This window comes from Hibiscus syriacus, unplaced genomic scaffold, assembly GCF_006381635.1.
Source record: "Hibiscus syriacus cultivar Baekdansim isolate YM2019G1 unplaced genomic scaffold, ASM638163v2 tig00015910_pilon, whole genome shotgun sequence".
NCBI lineage: Eukaryota > Viridiplantae > Streptophyta > Magnoliopsida > Malvales > Malvaceae > Hibiscus > Hibiscus syriacus.
In genome coordinates, this window is record NW_024062374.1 from 294,355 (window position 1) to 314,798 (window position 20,444).

General features: G+C 36.0%; 1 protein-coding gene and 1 pseudogene across 1 annotated transcript; both read right to left on the reverse strand.

Annotated features, from left to right (window-relative positions):
• Positions 1–196: 196 nt before the first annotated feature.
• On the reverse strand, positions 197–2,214 carry LOC120208108 (annotated as a pseudogene).
• Positions 2,215–3,748: 1,534 nt separating this feature from the next.
• Positions 3,749–5,738, reverse strand: LOC120208109 (aspartyl protease family protein 2-like). The gene has a single exon (XM_039207462.1). It carries the CDS (start codon positions 5,695–5,697, stop codon positions 4,237–4,239), a length of 1,461 nt encoding a protein of 486 aa, XP_039063393.1. The 5' UTR covers positions 5,698–5,738; the 3' UTR covers positions 3,749–4,236.
• Between the last annotated feature and the right edge of the window lie 14,706 nt (positions 5,739–20,444).

The following is a 20,444-nucleotide window of genomic DNA, read 5'->3' on the forward strand; positions in this document are numbered from 1 at the left end:
TAGAGAAACTCGTTTTTGATTGCATTTCTCAATACCTTACAGCACGGTTTGTTTTTTGACAACTGAGAAAAGACTTAAGCCTCCAATATTCATACAGAATTCAAGAATCCTCAACACTAACAGCAGGCTGCTAAGAATATTAAAGAGCATCAATGTTATTATGGGGTGTGCATCAGTGATCCAGCAGAGCTTCTGTTTTTTAACTGCAAAGGTTGGGTATGCAGGCACCACCTTCTGGGTTCTGTTGTTCTTTCCATATCCGTCCGGTTACTCGCAGCTTCAACTCTTTTCTATCTCCTCCAGAGAAGAAAAGCGCCATGTTACGCTGTATAATTAGGCCATCATGGCTATCCCTGACCTTTCTGTGGCTATCTCTTATGCTTCTTGGTGTGCCTTCCCAAATTAGTTTCCTTCCATTGCCCCCAACTTCCACGTGTAACTGTAGTTGCGGGCTTCGACTTCGTCACCCATGAAACGAAGGAATGCCATATAAACAGGGGCCATCCCGAGCTGGAAGGCTTCAAAATGGAGGCAGAAGTACTGGCCATAACAGTGGAATACCTACACCATAGATTACAGTATTAATTGTAGTTCAGTTCATAATCAGGATGAAGGTGCTTAAGAAGAGTGCGCTTACGGTTAACATCCATGTGGCGTTTTCTACTTCACGAGGATTAGACTTCACATAACGATGATTGAATGTGCATCCAGAATGCATGTCTACCTTGTGGTCATCCCTTAGATGAGCAACAAGGAATGGAATACCACCAACAACAGCGCATTCCGATCCAGCATACGGGCAATTGTATGGCCTAAAGTTACATAAGGCCTCATGTTTGAGTTTACTGTAATAAGGAAAGATCTCCAGGCATCCAACTGACGTATATTTACAAGGCAGTTCGAGTGATTCGGCTACTTTCTCCAGTGCTAGACACCTGATATCACCAAGCTCCTGTCTACAAGTGGGGCACTGGTTGTGTACCCTTGTTTTACAGGTTGAACAGAGGGTATGCCCATTGTGGCACTGTGGAATAAGTAGAGAATCCATTAGGGGCAGCTAGATTCACAGAGCATAGGAGAATGTAAAATCCAGAATGTCTTACTTTTGTAGATTAAGCCAATATTCAAATGCTTTTTCTGTTAAATTCATCAAATTTAAAAAAAACATCTATATATGATTTTATTCTCCAATATACTCAAGTAAAAACTGTCATGGAAACAAACAAATGCACTGTTGATTCCTAACATTTGATTACTCCATCTTCTTCTATGTTCTCCTTTTCTCCTACTCATGGAAATGCTTTTATACATTTCATCATTATATGGAAAGGATTATTGTACTGCAATTCTGCAGTAAAACCAGCAAAACCGAACTACAGACACTCTAAAAATCAGATTCCCAAAGGATGGAACTTTAGAGTTCAGACTCATGCGATCTTCCAACACATAAAATTTTTCCAATCAATTGTCCTAATTCTAACACTAAAATAGCACAGATTCGACAAAGGAGATCAATCACTCAAAACCAATAAATTAATATTTAAAACCAAGAAAAAGAAGCAAAATTTAAACCATTACAGCACCCCAAGATGGTAAAAAAAATATTGGAATTAAATACTGACCTGATGGATAGGAGGGTACATTGAATTGGTACAAACAGGGCATTCAAGAAGTTCATGGACACTGGTGGTGCTCGACTGAACCGCTGATGACACAATACCGTTGCTGTTTCCATTGTTGCTATGGGACTTCAACAATGAAGACAACTGATGATGATGATGATGATGAATCTCATCATCGTCATCATCATCAATCACATCCGAAGATGTCATACAATCGATGCCATCAAACTCCATGGGAAAGGAGATGAAAAACTTATCAAATTTGACCCTTATTTTCCGATGAGAATAATTCCTTTTTGGAAAGATTAAAACTTTGGGTTCACTTTGTTTGATGAGAAAAATAAAAGAAAAGAATGAAATACAGAAGAAAAATGAAGTGAGTCAATACTACAACCTCTCTTTATTTGTGCTTTTCTTCGTTGGTTCCATAGAGAGAGAAGAGAGGTGTCACCGTCTAACGTTTCTGTGACACTTGATCAACATCCAACGGTTTGGCGTTAAAGAGAAAGCATGGTTAAAAAAAGGATCGAAAATTGTAAACAAAGATAGAATCATGAGAGACGAGAACCCTTTTCAAGATTTTAACAAAAGGAAGTTGGTTGCTGCCACTTGCCGCCTGTTCCTTGGATGGGAATTTAGAGTAGTAGGGCCGGCCAGCCAGCCAGCGTCTCAAAGGCTAAAGAGATGAGCTTAATCCTGCTCTCAAGTGTGGTATATTAATCGAGCGCATAATTGTGTTGTGTGAGCCACTTGTCGGGCCTACGGCCATGGATTAGGATATTTGTTGATATTTTAAATATGTTCATATCAATGTAAAATGTAAAGAGAAAATGGCTCAGCTGGAAATAACCCTACCTTGTTCGGACTTTGGACAACCAGTGGGAAATATATGAATTATTTATCAACATTATTTGAATCTGAGGGGATGTTTGATAAAATAAAATGATTAAGCGTTGAATGATTCAATGGCCTGAATGATTCAAAAGCTCTGTATGAATTGGCTCTGAATGTGACATGATATTTGATAATTGTTCTGAATGTACAATCTGAATTATGAATATTTTCATTTTTACCTTCATAATGATTTATTATATTATAAGATATGATTGTTTAATAAGACAACATGTGAAAAAATATGTATTATGATAAAATATCGGGTGCTTAATGATTCAAAATGTACTTTAATGCTGAATCATTCAGTTTTGTTGTTTCATTCAGCATAGTATTCATTCAGAGATGAGAATCAAATACACTGAATGTTGAACGGTTCAACATTCAGTACTAAATAATTCCATTCAACAGTAAACAAACCGCCCTTAGTCTTTTAGAATGTCCACAAAGAACTTAACCGCTGTATCCCTATACTATTAGCACATCTTTTGAATGTTACACCTGATATACAGGGATGGGCAGTCAGAGGTCAGCCCAAAACTCATTTTGAGCCTAACTACAATAATGGGACCAATATATATGGCCTGGGTTTTAGAATCAACCACTTAAAACGCTTAGACTCAACTGCTCAGGAGTGATTTTTTTAGTGTGTATTACCTTTTTGTTGCCCAGAATTTCTCCCAACATGTTATATTATATTGAATTTTACTAACGGGCATTATGTTTAATGTTCTAGGCAAGACGCTAAGTAGGAAAGTTGATAAAATCTTCTTTATAAAACAAAAGTTTTTCATTGTACAGTCAGAGGATACTCTTTTTAATATTTTGCTACTATTTTCAAAGCACCGAGTGCTGGTAGTATCTGAATCATAAATTTTGTTACACATATACTTTGTAAGTTACTGGTCGAGCTTGCTCGATCATATAATTAGCTAATATTCATGATGAAAAACCTTTATTATAAATTAGTTCTTATTTTATAATAGAATACAATTATCCAGTTGTTATTTTAACTTGATAGATCCATTTGATTTAACAGTACCGTAAAAAAAAATACCAAATTGACGGACTTTTAATGGAAATTAAGTAATCGTTGTTAAACCAGCGGTGACCGGGCCATTGAGATGGAAAAAGCATGAAATTTATAAATATCTCACTTGGTGGGGCCTGGTTCTTTGGTCAAGAGAAAATTGCATTTTGTAACATAACACACGAATCATGATCATGAAGGTGGATACCATAATAAGTGGACCCTTGCTATTTATGAAGAGTCTTCACCTCCTCCTGGTTTACTTGAGCTCCTACATAGAGATTGTTTTGGACCTCGCTTATTAAACTTCTAATGTACTACTGGCTACAGCCTCACCAGCATATCCTTTTTCAAATACGATAGCCCCACCTTAATCTAATGAATGACACCCTCAAACTTACTACAATGCCAGCTTTGATCCATTGAAATGGATGCTTCCTTTACATTTGTATTTTGCAAAGCGTCAGCGTTAAATCCAAAACACGGGAAAATGCAGTCACCGACTTGCAATGAACACAAACGTTAAAAGGGCCGCAAAAAAACAACACTGATTCATCCGACAAGCTACCCGCTCTTCTCCTCTCTCATTCAAATCCATCCAAGGTTTTGTTTCTTCTTACATTAAAATAGAGGCAAGCAACCAGATTTATCCCTAACCATAGTTAAAACTGATTAAAATAACCATACCCCTGTTTAAGCGCATCCACGGGGAGCAAACCCGATTCGGTTACCCGCTAAATCGAATGCGACCCGGAAACCCTGCTGCTGTATGTTTCCAATTATGGACAAACCGCTCATGGTACCCGCGAAAGCAAAGCAAAAGGTCCCGCTTCTATCCACCGGAATCATATAATTCGTCGCCGGCAATGACACCATGGCTCCTCTAAAATGCAGCACTACCGTTGGTACCTTAACGGTAGTCTGCCTCGACAAGTCGAAGCATGTATCGAACAACGAGAAATCGGGTGCCCGCTTCAATTTCGAAGCCCCAATACGGAACGCATCCCTCGTTGAGATGTAAGCGGGTCGGGTCAAGCGGGTGACAGACGTGCCGGAGTCGATAATGACTCCTCCGTTGCCAGCTTGATCCATTTTGAACAGAGAAGGCGTGACGCCGCGGACACGTGTCCCGCCAACACTGATCCCAAGCAGTTCCACGTAGTAGAACGTGTCGAGCTTTGGGTTCCTTAGCAGAGGCGTAAACACGGCGGTTCGGGGAATGGCAACGTCACCGAAAATCATGGAAGAGGGTTTAGAAGAAGCGGAACGGTCGACCAAACAGTAAGAGAACTTCCGGTTGAACCTGCGTCCGGTTTGGGTAGGAAATGATAATCTCCCCCGACCAAGGCCTAACAAACCTGCTGCGCCGACGAACAAGCCCTCGTTGTCGTGACCACAACCGAGCGCCACGCTTCCCACTCTGGTTCCTCTAAACGACAGCGTTTCGGTGGAGAAATCGCCGAAAGTAACCGAGCCGTCGCCGTAAGATACTTGGTAAAGACACATCCGGCGCTGGTTACATCCAGATGAATCTAAGCTACGGCAAAGCGACGACCCGCAGGGAATACCAGAGAAAGAGCGTGATTTAGTCGGATCGAAAATCGGGTCAGTCTGAGAGTAGCAATTCTTGCAAGGCGAACACTGAACCCAAACGACGTCGCTACCGGTGTCGAGCACCATATAAAGATACCTCGGCGGAGTACCAACCCCTAGGCGCGTGAAGTACTCTCCACTACCTTGAGCAAGTCCGGATACAATGGAGCTACTGAACCCAGAACGGCTTCCCGCGCGTGGAGGGTCACGCGCAACGGCAATCGAAACCAGGGAGTAGATCGTTTCAGCGCGGAGCGCATCGCGCTGCAGTCGAAGGTCGAAAAGTCGCTCCGGTATCTCTTCGGAATAAAAAGAATCTAAGTGGTGCAATTCTAAGTGCATTTCCAGAGTGGTATTGGAACTAACAGTGTTGAGTTCGGCAATTTCCGTGAGTGAATCGGATTCGGGCTCGGAGTCTGTCCATGATAAAGTGGGCGGAGAAGGAAGAGGGCGGGGCAATAGGGTTTGCAGCTGTACAGGGTCAGAAACAGCGAAAGAAAAAGAGATGAGGAGAAAAATGGAAGAGGAGAAGAGTAGAGTGTTTTTCGATTTTTCTGCCATTGATCAGAGTCAGAGTGAGACTGAGAGAGTGAGAGGATCGAGTTTGGTGCTGGCATAGAGGATTTAAATACTAAAAGGATCAAACAATAATTACAGGCAACCATCACTAGAAGAAGAAACTAAAGGTCTTTTTCACCCTTGTGAGGGTTTCCAATTTTGAACTGGTGCCAAGGGTGTTTTTGTCTGTCGACATTAACTGAATTATTAATCCGCTTTAAAAATCTTCTTTTCTCCATTAATCGAATGTAATGTTTTTGTTTTTTTTAACTATAATATCACCCGAAACAAAAATTAATTTTAAAAAAACATTTATATTTTAGGTTAAATTTATATTAGTATTTTTTATCATGTAAGATAAAGACAGAATGTAAAATCGTCTCTAAAATTGTGGTTTATGGGACATGTTATGTCTCTTTTATCTACGCAACAGTATTGTGGATATATTCTAGACTAAAAGAGAAAATAATTATAATATGAAATATATATATATATATATTTATTCAAAAAAAAAATACACAATGAGTGTCAAAGACACATAAAAATCAATGTATAATTTTATGTTATGTTGAATTTCTATAATTTTAATGAACAATAAACTTATAAAATTAAAATGAAAAAAATAAATTATCAATAAATAATATAAAATATATAAAATATATAATAATTTAAAATTTTTAACTATAGTCATCTTCTCGATCCAATCAAAAAGACATGCAATTACATGAGCACGAGTCGATAAGATAACGTGCATGTATTATTTTTATGTTTTATCACTCCATAAACACTTGTTTAAAATACTATATTAAATACTTAAAAATCTTTATATCTAAATAATATAAGATCTAAAATTGACCATAAACTTCTAAGAAGTCATCACTTTTTATTCTTTAAAATATTATTTATCAAAATAGATGTATTTTTCTCGAAAAAATATCGGTGATCGGTATATTTATCGATCTAACACCGGTCAGATTATATTTTTCGATCTAACACCTGATGCAGTAAAGCGCGCCCCCTGAATCGCGCTATATGTTGATTTGGCGCCACGTGGAGTATAGCGCGCCCCCTGCTCCGCGCTATACGCCACGTAGGGGTATAGCGCAGATCAGTGGTCGCGCTATACTCCGTACCAAAATTATATTTAACGCGGTCCCTGGTCCGCGCTATATAATAATTACATATAACGCGGTGCAGGTACCGCTTCTTATATATTTATAAATACACTCATCCGGTTCTCACATCTCCTCACATCTCTCTTCTCAACTTATAAATTAATACAACAATTCCGTCAACGAGTAATAATTCTGGCAATCTTCTCATATTTGATTTAGAAGTTCGTGAGATTTTTCGTTATAAGGTAATTTTGTTATAACTTTTTAATTATACTTATTGTTTATTATCATTATTTGAAAAAATATTATACTAATTATTTTCAATTAATTTTTATGTTTGTAAAATTGAAAAGCGGAAGCATACGTCGAAATAGTTTTGCGGTGCAGGTAATAATATAAAATTATATTATTTACGTTGATGTGTAAAAAAAATTTTGTGTTATATTTTCGTTCATATATAATTTATTTAATCAGGTTTGTTTCAGTTATTTTTTTTTACAGATATAACATTGCCGCACTTTTAAACTCAAAGAATGGCGCGACTTTCAGCTATTGTTTATTATGATGGTGAAATTCGAGAAGATGAAACCGACGTTGTTTTCGTATCAAATGAGCGTGTTAAAATATCATTCAAGAGAAACATAACTCTTGAAGAGCTGATAACGAAGATTTCGATGAAGATTCATGTTGGAAGTAGTAGAAGAATGTCGTCATTGCAGTACAGATTTCCAACATCATTGTTGCCATTAACTTATACAGCGTTCGAACTTTCGAACAATGATGATGTTCAAATGATGGTTGAAGCTCAAAGTAATTATTCAGACGTCGCTATTGAGATATATGCACATTTTGTTCAAGTGCGTGATGTTCGGGGTCAATCTTTAAGCTCACACTATGGGCTGGTTGAACAAGTTGATCAAGTTGAGAGCCCGACTACAGTAATGTGTAATGATTTTAATGCCATAATGGGGAGACATTCATCCGTAACTCCTTACGATATATACCGAGGTGGGTCCACGAACAATTCGTATGGCAACACTGTGTCCAGTTCAAGGGGAAGGCATTCATCTGCAAATTTCTTTGACCATGTGGAGATGTCATTGATGCAACCATCTGTGCAGTTTCCATTTGACACGATGGCTTCAAGCTCTAGGGGGAGGCATTCGACTGCGAACTTTTTCGATCTCAATGTCGATATGCTTTCTAGTTCAAGGGGAAGGCGTGCAAGTAGTAGGTTCTTCGACCTAAATGTGTAGAGCATGGAGGAACCATCATCTCCACCAGAAGAATCGCTTCGTGAACCTGGTGCAGATGCTGAGACTGGACTATTCATTCACCCATAATCACCGCAATTCAACTCCGATGATGATGAAGTTCCAGGAAATATGACACAAACTGACCCTCCTACACACATGTATGAAGCTGATTATGGTGCAATGTACGGGCTAGAATTTGCGGATATGCCTCATCTCGGTGACTATGAATATTACTCATCAATAAATAATGGTGAATTATCTTTAGGCATGGAGTTCTCAAGCAAAGAAGAAACGGTGATGGCTATAAAAATTACAATATCCGTAATTCTATTCAGTCCAGAGTCAACCGATCCACGACCGAAAAATATGTATGCTACTGTGTCCTACGCGAAAATGGATGCAATTGGGATAGTTCGCGTATCGAAAAGGAAGAGGAAAAACAACATATGTGAACTAACATATACAACGGTCCTCACACATGTTGTGCTGGAGAGGTCAACCAAGATCATCCCAACTTGGACTCTGAAGTGATATGCCAAGCCATCATGCCCATGGTAAAAGCAAGCTCTCATATAGCTGCTGCAGTGTTGATTTCAGCTATACAATCGCAGTATGGGTACACTGTCTCCTATAAAAAAGCTTGGTTGGCAAAACAAAATGCTGAGTGTGAAAACTGGGAAAATTAAGAAAACCCAGACATCGCTGAGTATGAAAACTGTACAGGAGGTGTCTGTGCTGCGACCATGGGTGATGAGGTTGAACCCGCCAAATATCCAGTATATGAACCCCAAGTTAGATCTACAAACATAGACTCATAATAGCCTCCAGGAGGGGTCATCTGTGACGGTGGCGGCGGCGGGGTCATAAAACCAGGTGAAGGCGACATCTAGTAATGAAAAGGTGATGGTGGCATCATAAATGGCTGTGGTGGCTACTGTGAAGGTCATGCTGGTGCAGCTGAGGATGAACCGGAAGCACATGCTCTCCGTCCACGAGTCGGGGGACGATGTTGTTGTGTCGGATCACATCTCTGTCGACTTCGCAGAAAAGTCTGCCCTCGTGCATCCTCGGGAAGCAGAAACGGTTTCCCGTTACTGTTGAACCACTCATAATAACCATCAGCATACATCAAGAGGTCATAAAAAATGGGCTCTCTACGGGGAAGGCACCGATGTCGATCCTCCCACAACACGAACCACTCATGATGCCTCGCCAACCAATCTATATCTGTCTTGCCGCATCTATCTAAGCTATGCAACTCATCCATATTGCGAGGTGCTTCCGGAATTGGTTGAAAACAACCAAATTGTCGGAGCACGTGATCAGTGAAGTGCCACTCGACGGTCGCATAACAGATCAGAGGGATCATCGCCATCCAAACATCTGATGGACCCCTCAACTCAGGTGGGATCGCCGCCCTCGCATCATCAGTAGAATATGACACCCATTCAAACTAAAACAAATAATATATAATTTTTATCAAAATAATAATCTAATTATATAACTATAATCTAAAATCGATTTTTAAACATTAAAATTCATACATGTGTGCCAGCCTTCTGTTCGATTAGCACCCTAATTTTTTCTAAATCATCAGGTAGCTCCTGATGATTTTTCCTATCAGTAGACCACCTATTCAAGGAAAAAATTTGTTATACGATGTATAAAATTATTAATATACAAAATCAATTTTATAATTACCTCAGAAGTAGTGGAAATATGAATGGGTTCTTCACAACGGGACATAAAAAAGGCAATCGATACCATGCCCAAGACTGCAGCAGCAGGAGACATCCACCGATAGCATTACGCCTGTAGTCAGTGGCTCCACACATCTCCCTGTACAGCAAAGCCAAAACTATCGAGCCCCAACTGAATGATCCGGCGAGACGAAAGTCGATAAGATGTCGCAACCACATGCAGTGAACTAGGTTGCGCGATTTGTCCGGCATCAGCAACCATTCTATCAGTTGCAGTATGCATGCCCATGCATACATCTTAACCTCATCCTCAGAGGCGTCTGCGCACAACTCCCGAAAATTGGCATCTAACCAATTTAACGGTATCCTACCTCCGATAAAATTTTTCGGGACACGTCCTAGACTATCCCGACACAAAGTAGTCCAAAAACCGGAAGCTATCCCCGATATCACATCTCCATCCACCGGAAGCCCCAGGTGCATAGAAACATCCTCAAGCGTGATCGTGTACTCTCCGCACGGAAGATGGAATGTGTGGGTCTCTGGCCTTCACCGCTCTACTAAGGCAGAAATCAGGTCTGGCTCTATCTTACAGTGACCCTGATATCTACCTATGTAACCGAATCCAGCCTCTACTAAATACGCAAGACACGACTGTGTATCACTAACTTAAGATTCCTAATAAAAGGATCTAATACACGGTCATTCTCCTAAAAATAATTACAAAATTAATTCTTAATCTAATAATCATGCATTAAATAAATAAACTAATTATTACTAATAATTTAAATTAAATTAAAACGTTAAAATGTTACCGTATCAGCAAAGTGTCGAGATATTTAATTCTTAATCTAATAATCATGCATTAAATAAATCAACTAATTATTACTAATAATTTAAATTAAATTAAAACGTTAAAATGTTACCGTATCAACAAAGTATAGAGATATGATTTCCATCAGCGAAGTAGATTGCCTTCCATTATATCTGCAAAAGAATTATATTAGTAAAATATTAAATAAAGTAAAAAACTTAAATAAATTAAATACATAATATTAAACATATTGTAAAATATACCTTAAAAAGAGAGTATTTGAGAGAATTTGAGAGAATTTGGTGTGATAAAAGTGATTGAGGATGGGGGTATTTATAGGGAGGATTGGGATGTGGACGGGCGGTATTTAGGGTATAGCGTGCCCCCTGCACCGCGCTATACCCTACGTATCAGATAACCAGGTATAGCGCGGATCAGGGGCGCGCTATACCCACGTGACGCCAAATCGACCTATAGCGCGGTTCAGGGGGCGCGCTTTACTGCTACAGGTGTTAGATCGAGAAATATAATCTGACCGGTATTAAATCGATAAATATATCGATCACCGATGATTTATTGAGAAAAACGTCCAAAATAGAAGCATAATGCTTTTATAATTGTCTAAAATTTGACATGTAAATTATAAAATTATTTTGGATACTAAGAAAAAATATGATATATTTTCTATATTTATTTTCAATAAATATTTATATATTTAGAGAAAAATAATAATAGTCAAATATTTATTTTAATAAAATATATGAATTATTTTAATAAAAATAATTAAATCCAAAAAACATATCCTTCATCCTTTTCGTCACCTTATTCTCTCATTTTTGGGTCCACTGCATGTTGAAGCACATGCGTTGGGCAGGGATGCAGGTGTAGTTCATACCATCAAGTTCGGTGCTATAATCCCCCCCCCCCCCTCTTGATGGACGGTTCTATAAAATTAAATAAATGAAAACAAATAAAATAAAAAACTACATTTAATAACTTTTTGTACTAAATTTTGCAAAGCAAAAATAATAAAGAAATCGGTTCTTTAATCTTCATCGTTAAAGATAAATTATTTTATGAATTATTTTTACCATATTATTAGTAATTTCAGTCAATTAAAAAATATACTAATCTTTTTTTATATCATTTATATACGTAGATTTTATTTTTCAATTCAATTTCTTTATTAATTAGTATCAAAATTAAACTTAAATTTAGGGATTATTTTTGTTTCTTTTACGGAGGGTGTATGTTACATGTATACTTTTTCCCTCCCAAATTCAATTCTTTTGAATTTTACATAAATTTTTTTTTGACGCACTAATAAAGATCCTAAAACAATTCTTAAATTTAAGTTTAATTTGGATATACATTGATGAAAAATTGATTTGAAAAATAAAATTTACGTATATAAATGACATGAAAAAAAGATTTATGTAAATTGTTTTAATTAATAGAATCATTGATGATGTAGTGAAAATAATCCATGAAATAACTTATGGTCGTTAAGATACTAATATACGTTATTAGTCATTTCTTTCATAAAAAATGAAGTTTCTCGGAGTTGTCAATATTTCCTCAAATTTATTTTACTTTATTTAATCTTTTATTATGATAATAATATAATATATATAAGTGCTCCATCTTATATTGCAAGGTCGATGATGGTAGATAAAAAAATTTAGAGTAAATACATATATATATATATATATATATATATTAACAAAATAATTTTAATTGGAGGTGAATATAAATAAAATTTTAAGATGAAAATATTAAAAAATAAATAAATAATTAAAAGATTTTGATTTTAATATCTATTTTCATAAATAAATCTGTCATTAAGGGTGCGTTTGATTCACGGAGTGTAAGATTACCAGTGGGAATATAAGATTACCAGGGAATACGATTACTGAGAATGTTGTATTTTGTGTTTGGTTGGTTTAGCAGGAATGTAAGATTACCGTGTTTGATTAAAGGAATAAAAGATTATTGGAATGTATATTTGACCAAATTATCCTTATTATATATTTATTTTTTAACAAATTGAAAAATATTTATATATTTTCTTTAAAAATTTAAATTCATAAAATTTATATATTTTTTTACAAAATTGAAAATATAAAAATGTTTAATCTAAGGGTAAAATTTTGTTTTAACCTCTAAATTTCATATAAAATTTTAATTATAGATTTTTTTGTAAATCTAAAATAGTTTAAGGATAAATTTGTAATTTAACCTTAGTAGATTTTTTATTATTCAATGACAGAATAAGAATATTTTTGAAAGAATTTTTTTTAAGGGTATTTTAGTCTAAAATGTCTGTAATCCAATAATACCTAAGAAAAGAAAGATAATGACAGTTCCAGTAATATACCCCAAAAAATCCACTATTGATAATTTAAGATTACCGAGAATGACATTTCCGACTAATCAAACGGGAGAATGTGGATTTTATTCCCATAGAATCTCACATTCTCCCAATCAAACACACCCTAAAGGTAAGACATAAGACACGATAAAATCTTATTGGATCTTGTTATTTTGGTCCAACTTCGCAGACATACTCCTTTTTGCATTAATTCAGCGAAAGGAAATGTTTAAGTTAAATGCCACAACCACACCATTAATTAATTAATTAATGTAAGAAAAAGAATTCATCTCCTACACAAATGTACCTCCATCCACATGGGTACCCTTTTAAACACCCATTATTAATTATCAATTTTATTTTAATATTTATACTTAATAGAGATTAAAAATGTTTAAAATCCTTACAATTTTTTTTAAACAATTCAATTGAGTGCCTGATTTTCTTTCTCATCGTTGGTAATTATTAACCAATGGTTTCATAAAATTAATGGCCGAGTGAGGTTCGCCTACCCTAATTAATTCACAGGATCAACAAATGCATACAAAGTTAATTAATTCTCATCATCTTAATTAATGGAAACTTCCCTACCTAACAAAATACTAATAATATCCATAAGTGGTAGTTGGGCTAACTTCATAAAGGCGCACAAGCCAACATCAACATACACGCAGAGTAATTTGTCATACAAATTGAGCTTAATTATAGATGAATGCGTACATGATACAAATATAGTTGTTTTTATATATATTTACATAAACTTTTTTTTTAAATTAATCATTGATATCAAATCCATTAATCAACTAATCCAAATTATATGTTGCAAAAATAAAAACGACTATCCCAATCTAATTATATGTTTTGAACCTTCGGATTTGATTTGGATACCCGATTTACGTTTATGGATTCGTTTAAGTTTGATTTGTAGTTTATCGATGATTTTTAATAACTGATAATCTTTTGTCGTTCATTTGCCCATGTCATCAAATATGTTTGTTGTCCGAGATTCTTGATTAGATTTTTAATCTTTCATTGTATGGTTATTATGTTATCTTAAGTTGCTAGTTTTGTTTCAATGATTATAGAAAATTTTCTTAATTATGTGCTTAATTAACGATTGTGATTATAAATCTTTATTATAAATTAAAATATTTTCTATTTTAAAAAAATTAGTTGTTCAATTTAAACACTCCATTTTTAGTCATTCAATGTCTCGAATTTAACATCATCATTAAAGACACTTAATGTAATTGATTTTGATATGTAGAAACATTTAAAGATAACTTTTAGTCTAATGATAAAAACAAATGAAAGGAATACAATTTTCTCTCTCGATTAGCTGGACTATTGGTTGAAGGGTCTAGGGCTCCTTCACAGTTCTTTGTTTCTTGCTATGCTGTCTTTCATGGCGTTTTCCTGGTGATCATTTTGGGGATATAGATTGGAGGGGGCTCTTATATGGTGTGGAGGAGCAATCCTTGGATTTCTTCTCGCCAGAGTGTTGTGAGGGTTCTACGACAGTGAATCTGTCGATCGCTTTGTTTGAGGAAGGGATTTCTAAGTAAAAATATTCTTTGGTTGGCCAATTCATCGGGTTAGCTCCCAATTTTGGTTCTCTGTATAAGATTGTGGAGATACTGTAAGGAAAGTCTTCGATGGTTAAAGTGAGTCTTGTTGATTCCAATCTCTATGTTTTTTATTTTACAAATGGGACTTGTAGAGATTGGGTTCTTGTAGAGATTGGGTTTAAGTCGTTGATATTAAGGAAATGGGAACCTAACTTAAAGCGGCTTGATTTTGACCTAGCTAGGATGCCAGTTTGGGTTCAGCTTTTCAATGTGCCATTGGAACTTTATTCTATGAGTGGTCTTAGTTACATAGCGAGTGACTTGGGTGTGCCTCTGTATATAGACTCCATAATTGCTTCGAATGAGAGATTAGAGTTTGCTAAAGTGTGTATTGAAGTGGAGGCTGGGGCTAGTCTGGCTAGGTCGATTGACATTAAACTGGGTGATGGTTATATTGCAAAAGTTCGGGTAGTGATTCCTTGGTTTCCATCTTGTTGTGCTAAGTGCAAGATCTTTGGCCACTCTGAGAAGAATTGTATTGAAGGAGCTAATGGGGGCAGATAAAATGGTGTGTGAAGACTGAGGTCTTTGTAGAGTATATTCTTTCCATTCGGGGATATAGTGCTCATTCTAGTGAGCAAACAGTTAGTTAGATTATGGCTAACAGTGTGGAAACTTAGGAAGTGACTGTTGTGGTGGATGGTGGTTTGGATCAGGTGGATGACAGACCATTGTGTGTTGTGGTGGAGGTAGCTGTGGAAACTAGTGAGGTTAACAAGGATTTATGTTTTAAGGTTGGTAAAGATAAGGTAACTGATGATCTTCCTTCTATTGATCCTCCATCTTAAGGAATAATGGGTCGTATGAAGAAGGGTGATAGGGGTAAGTTGGTATTTACTGGTTCTTCTAATAAGTTTGAAGTCTTTGTTGCTTTGGAGGAGATTGATGGAGGTGGTAGGAAGCCTAGATTTACTTTCCAAGGTGTAGCTACTATCTTGCAGAAAATGAAGGCTAAAAAGAAATATCATATGGGTAAAAGTAAGAGGACTGGTGAAACTAGTTACTCTGGGGGAGGTAAGACTTATTCTCCTTCTTTATGATTGTTGTCTTTTGGAATGTATAGGGTTTTAATCACCCCAAAAAACAAGTTAAAGTAATGCATATGATTAACTCTTTGAATGTTGAGGTGTTTTGCATGTGTGAGACTCGGGTTAGGGAGCATAAAGCTATGACATGATTGCTAAGTATGTTGGTGTTTGGGATTATTGTTGGAATTACTACTCTGTTGCTAATGGGAGAATTTGGCTGATATGGAGGAAGAGTTTAAATTTTTCTGTTATGCATTTAGCTGATCAATTTGTTACTATCCATGGTAGTTTAGGTGGGAAAAATATAATCATAATTGATGTGTATATGAGTAACTCTGGATAGCTAGGAGAGGACTTTGGAAACAATTGAATTTTATTGGCCCTATGATTAGTAGCTCTAATTGGGTAATTGGGGTGATTTTAACATCATTACTGATGTTAATTAGAGCTCTAACATGGAAGATATACAAGGCACTTCTAAAATGGAGGATTTGAAGGGGTCTATAAGGGACTTATTTTTTGTGGATCACATTTATTTTGGACCAAACTTCACTTGGTCTAATAAACATGAGATAGGTTATTTGGTTAGAAAGTTAGATATGGTGCTTGTAAAGGATATTTGGTGTGATGTTTTTTCTGAGTCTCATGTGGAGTTTCAAGCTCTTGGGGTCTTAGGCCATTGATTGGTTGTTGTTTGGTGCTCTAGGGGAGCCTTATTTCTAAGCCCAAGCCATTTTTTTATTTTATTTTTGGGCTAAGCATCCTGAATTTAAGGAGATTGTAAGGGGCTCTTGAATGGATCTTGTGCAAGGTGATCCCATGCAAGTTCTATTTAGCAAGCTAAAGAGATTAAAGCCTTTATTGAGATATTTGAATAAAAGACATTATTTTGATATCTCTGGAAAGGTTGCAGACAAGAGGGGCCAGTTGGAAAAGCAAGAGATGAAGAGTTTGGTCAGGCTTGTTGTGGAGGGTTTGGCTACAAAAAAATGTTGCAGGCTAAGCTTGCTGAGTTAGAGAAGGTTGAGAGGTTATTTTATCAGTAGAAAACCAAGGTAGATTGGTTGCAAGATGGTGATCAATGTACTAAGTTCTTTCATTCGTAGGTTGCAATAAAAAAGAAGATGAATACTATTAGAGTCTTGATGGATGAGGAGGGAAAAAAATTGGAGACTTTTGAGGCCATGTCTTCTGAAATGGTGAATTTCTTCACTAAACATATTGAAAATATTGATGGTAATGTGCATGGCTGTAATGATGAGATTGTCAAAAGTTTGTTGGGGTACACTTTATATGCTAGTGGTAGTGAAGGCTAGGTTAGGAGAGTCACTAAGGAATATATTAGGGCTGATGTGCTTGACCAGGGAAAAGATAAGACCCCTGGAACATATGGATTTATTTTTGGTTTTTTTCAATCTGCTTGGGATATTGTTGGAGGGGATCTATGTGCTGACGTGGAGTATTTTTTGATACTTTTGAGTTGCTCCCTACTTTTAATGTAACAATTATTGCTTTGGTTCCTAAGCTTTCTAATCCTAGGATGACCAATGACCATATGTCCATATCTTGATGTTCTGTGGTTTACAAGGTGGTCACTAATATTTTGGTTGCTAAATTGGCCAGGTTTTTCCCTGGTATGGTCTCCCCAAGCTAATATGTTTTTGTGAAGGGTAGAAAGATCGAGGACAACACTCTTTTTGCACATGAATTAGTCAAAGGATATGGTAGAAGTTTTATTTCTCATAAATGTGCTATTAAGGCTTATTTGCAGAAAGCCTTTGACTACTTGATTTGGGATTTCTTTCTTGTTGTTTTAGAGGGGTTGTGATTACTTGTTAAGTTTAAAAGATGGATTAATGCATTTGTTACTAACTCCAGATTTTCATTACTTTTAATTGTAGTGTAGTGGATTTTTTAAAGGCAGAATGGGGCCAGACAAGGGGATTCACTCTCCCTGTAACACCCCTAACCCGTATCCACCCCGAATATGAGTCTGAGGTGTCACATTGACTTTTCAAACTTTGTCACTTTAAGAAAAACAAGGAAATTTTAATCTTTCATTAAAACAAAATACATTAATTTACATAAAAGAGATCACGAAATACAAAATCAATCAGATCATTCGTAATTAACAACTTATTACATGCCAACACTCTATACACAACCCAAAATACCTACTTTGCCAATTACTTCTTATCTGATCTTTTAGTAGTGATGTTATTCTTGCCACTTCTAGTATTGCTCTTCTTGTTTCCTGGTACCTACGTGTAAATCACTTTATCGCTAGTCATAGACTTAGTGAGGCAATAAATAAACATGTAGCTATAGATTCATGAATATGCATTCTTACCATTTGATCACGACATTTCAATATGCATGTCTATATGAAACTTATCTTCTTGTATCACTTTCACCTTAATTTATCTTTCAATTGCCCATGTACATTATTGAGAATAGAGGTATTTGAGTATATTAAGGTTGTGCACTAATGCTATCACCACAGCTCAATAAATTCCCTCATGGGGCACTGAACATTTGTTCAGTATTTGTCCCGAATGACCACTATGTCCCGAATGACCACTGGATATCTCCCGAAGGACTAATATCCCCTCGACTCTTGGCATGCCAACTATACCTATAGCTCTCGTATCATATAACATGGGCTTTAATATGAATACATTTCTCATTTCATATATCTTTCATCACTTTTCATATAAACCCATAATATTTTCCATTATTTCACATACTTGGATTATTTTCTCTGGCAATGATATTCGTTCATTCAATGTCATATGAACATATAATGAATTATGCATGCAATCACTATTACAATAGTATATGTATGCATATACATGGGTATGGATTCATTAATTCAACAATCAAAGATAGACTTATCACAAGTCTTGTCTCTATACACTTTAACTATAAAATGCACTCACCTTAGCCTTGCTTTGATTCGATTATAATCCTTCGATTGTTCTGGAATAAGATTACGCTCTAAATCTACATAGTAATACATTGATACTTATCATTATACGAATTGATATATTCCAAACTATTAATCCTTAGGCTAAAAGAAAGCTATTTCCATCTCTTACTGAAGGTATGCATCGATGCACTACACCATGTATCGATGTATCCCTTGACGGGTGCATCGATGCACTACCCATGCATCGGTGCATAAATCCTATTCGATGTTTGTATTTTAAGCAGGTACATCGATGCACTCCTGATGCATCGATGCACTATGGCATTCGATGTTCATTTATTTTAAATGAGTGCATCGATACACTCCATGTGCATCGATGCACCTTCAACAAATTCTGGGATTTTCTCTTGATGCATCGGCACACGTTGAATGTGCACCGATGCACTCTGCCCAGAATTCATTTCTTGAACCCGAAAACTTATCCATTTCAGCTTAAATCTTTCATGTTACATCCCCTTTTATATTCTTAACTCCAGTACACATACTTAAACCAATCTATACTCATTTATTTCATCTTAAACCTCAGAATCATATTCTCCTTGTGAAATCCAAGAATTATACCAACTTTGCAACATGATTTAATTCCACTCCTAATCCTTAATATGTCTTAACTAGATTAATGACAATTCAAATTTAAATTCTAATTCTAGATATGAACTCTATTCCAAGATTTCATTCAAGAACCTTTAATCTTTAATCTCTTCTAACTCCATCATCCTTTGATTTTAAGATAACCTAAGCCTTCCTTAAGCTTAGTTATCATCTAATAATCAAAACCCAATCTTAAATTTAACAAGAAACTCAATAATCAGAAAACTCACCTTTGTTTTGCTTTACACGTACAACGAAGAAAGAAAAAGAAAAGAACTCTGGAAGCCTTTGTGTTTTCCCCTCTTCAACCCACGTGGATACATATATAACCCTTCTTTTTGTATTCCCTTAGAAATGACCTCTTTGCCCTTCTATTCCTTCTTCCTTTCAATTCAAATACATACAATAATTTACAAATAAATCTTTATACTATTCAATCATTCTATTTTAATCACCAAATTATGAGACTTTATAATTTAGTCACTAACCCGATATTGAGGATGTTACAAATCTCCCCCTTAAAAAAATTCGTCCTTGAATTTTCATTACGCAAAGAGATAGGGGTACTTAATCCTCATGTCCTCTTCACTCTCCCATGTTGCTTCCTTTACTTTGTGATTCCTCCACAATACTTTAACCAATGGAATAGTCTTGTTTCTTAGTTGTTTAACCTCATGAGCTAGTATTTGAATATGTTCCTCTTCATAAGTCAAATTTGGTTGAACCTCGATCTCTTCAGTATTCATGATATGTGATAGATTAGATCGATACTTTCGAAGCATTGAGACATGAAAGACATTGTGTATCTTTTCCATTTCAGATGGCAAAGCTAGCTGATATGCTACTGATCCTACTCTCTTAATAATCTCATAGGGTCCAATGAACCGAGGACTCAATTTTCCTTTATGTCCAAATCTCAGAACCTTCTTCCAAGGAGAAACTTTAAGAAACACTTTGTCTCCAACTTTGATATTCTATTTCTTTCCTCTTTAAATCTACATACGATTTCTGTTTATCAGCTGCTGCTTTGATGTTACTCTGAATCACTTGAACTTTTTCTTCCATTTCCTGAATCAACTCGGGACCAATAATTTCTTTATCATTAAGCTCAAACCAATTCAAGGGCGTACGACATCTTCTTCCATAAAGAGCTTCATAGGGAGTCATTTTGATACTTGACTGATAACTATTATTAATGCAAATTTAGCAAGTGGCAAATACCTTTCCCACGATCCTTTGAATTCGATTACGCAGGCTC

Excerpts from the sequence above, each read along its gene's own strand:
- LOC120208109 (XM_039207462.1), bottom strand. The coding sequence starts at position 5,697 with ATGGCAGAAAAATCGAAAAACACTCTACTCTTCTCCTCTTCCATTTTT.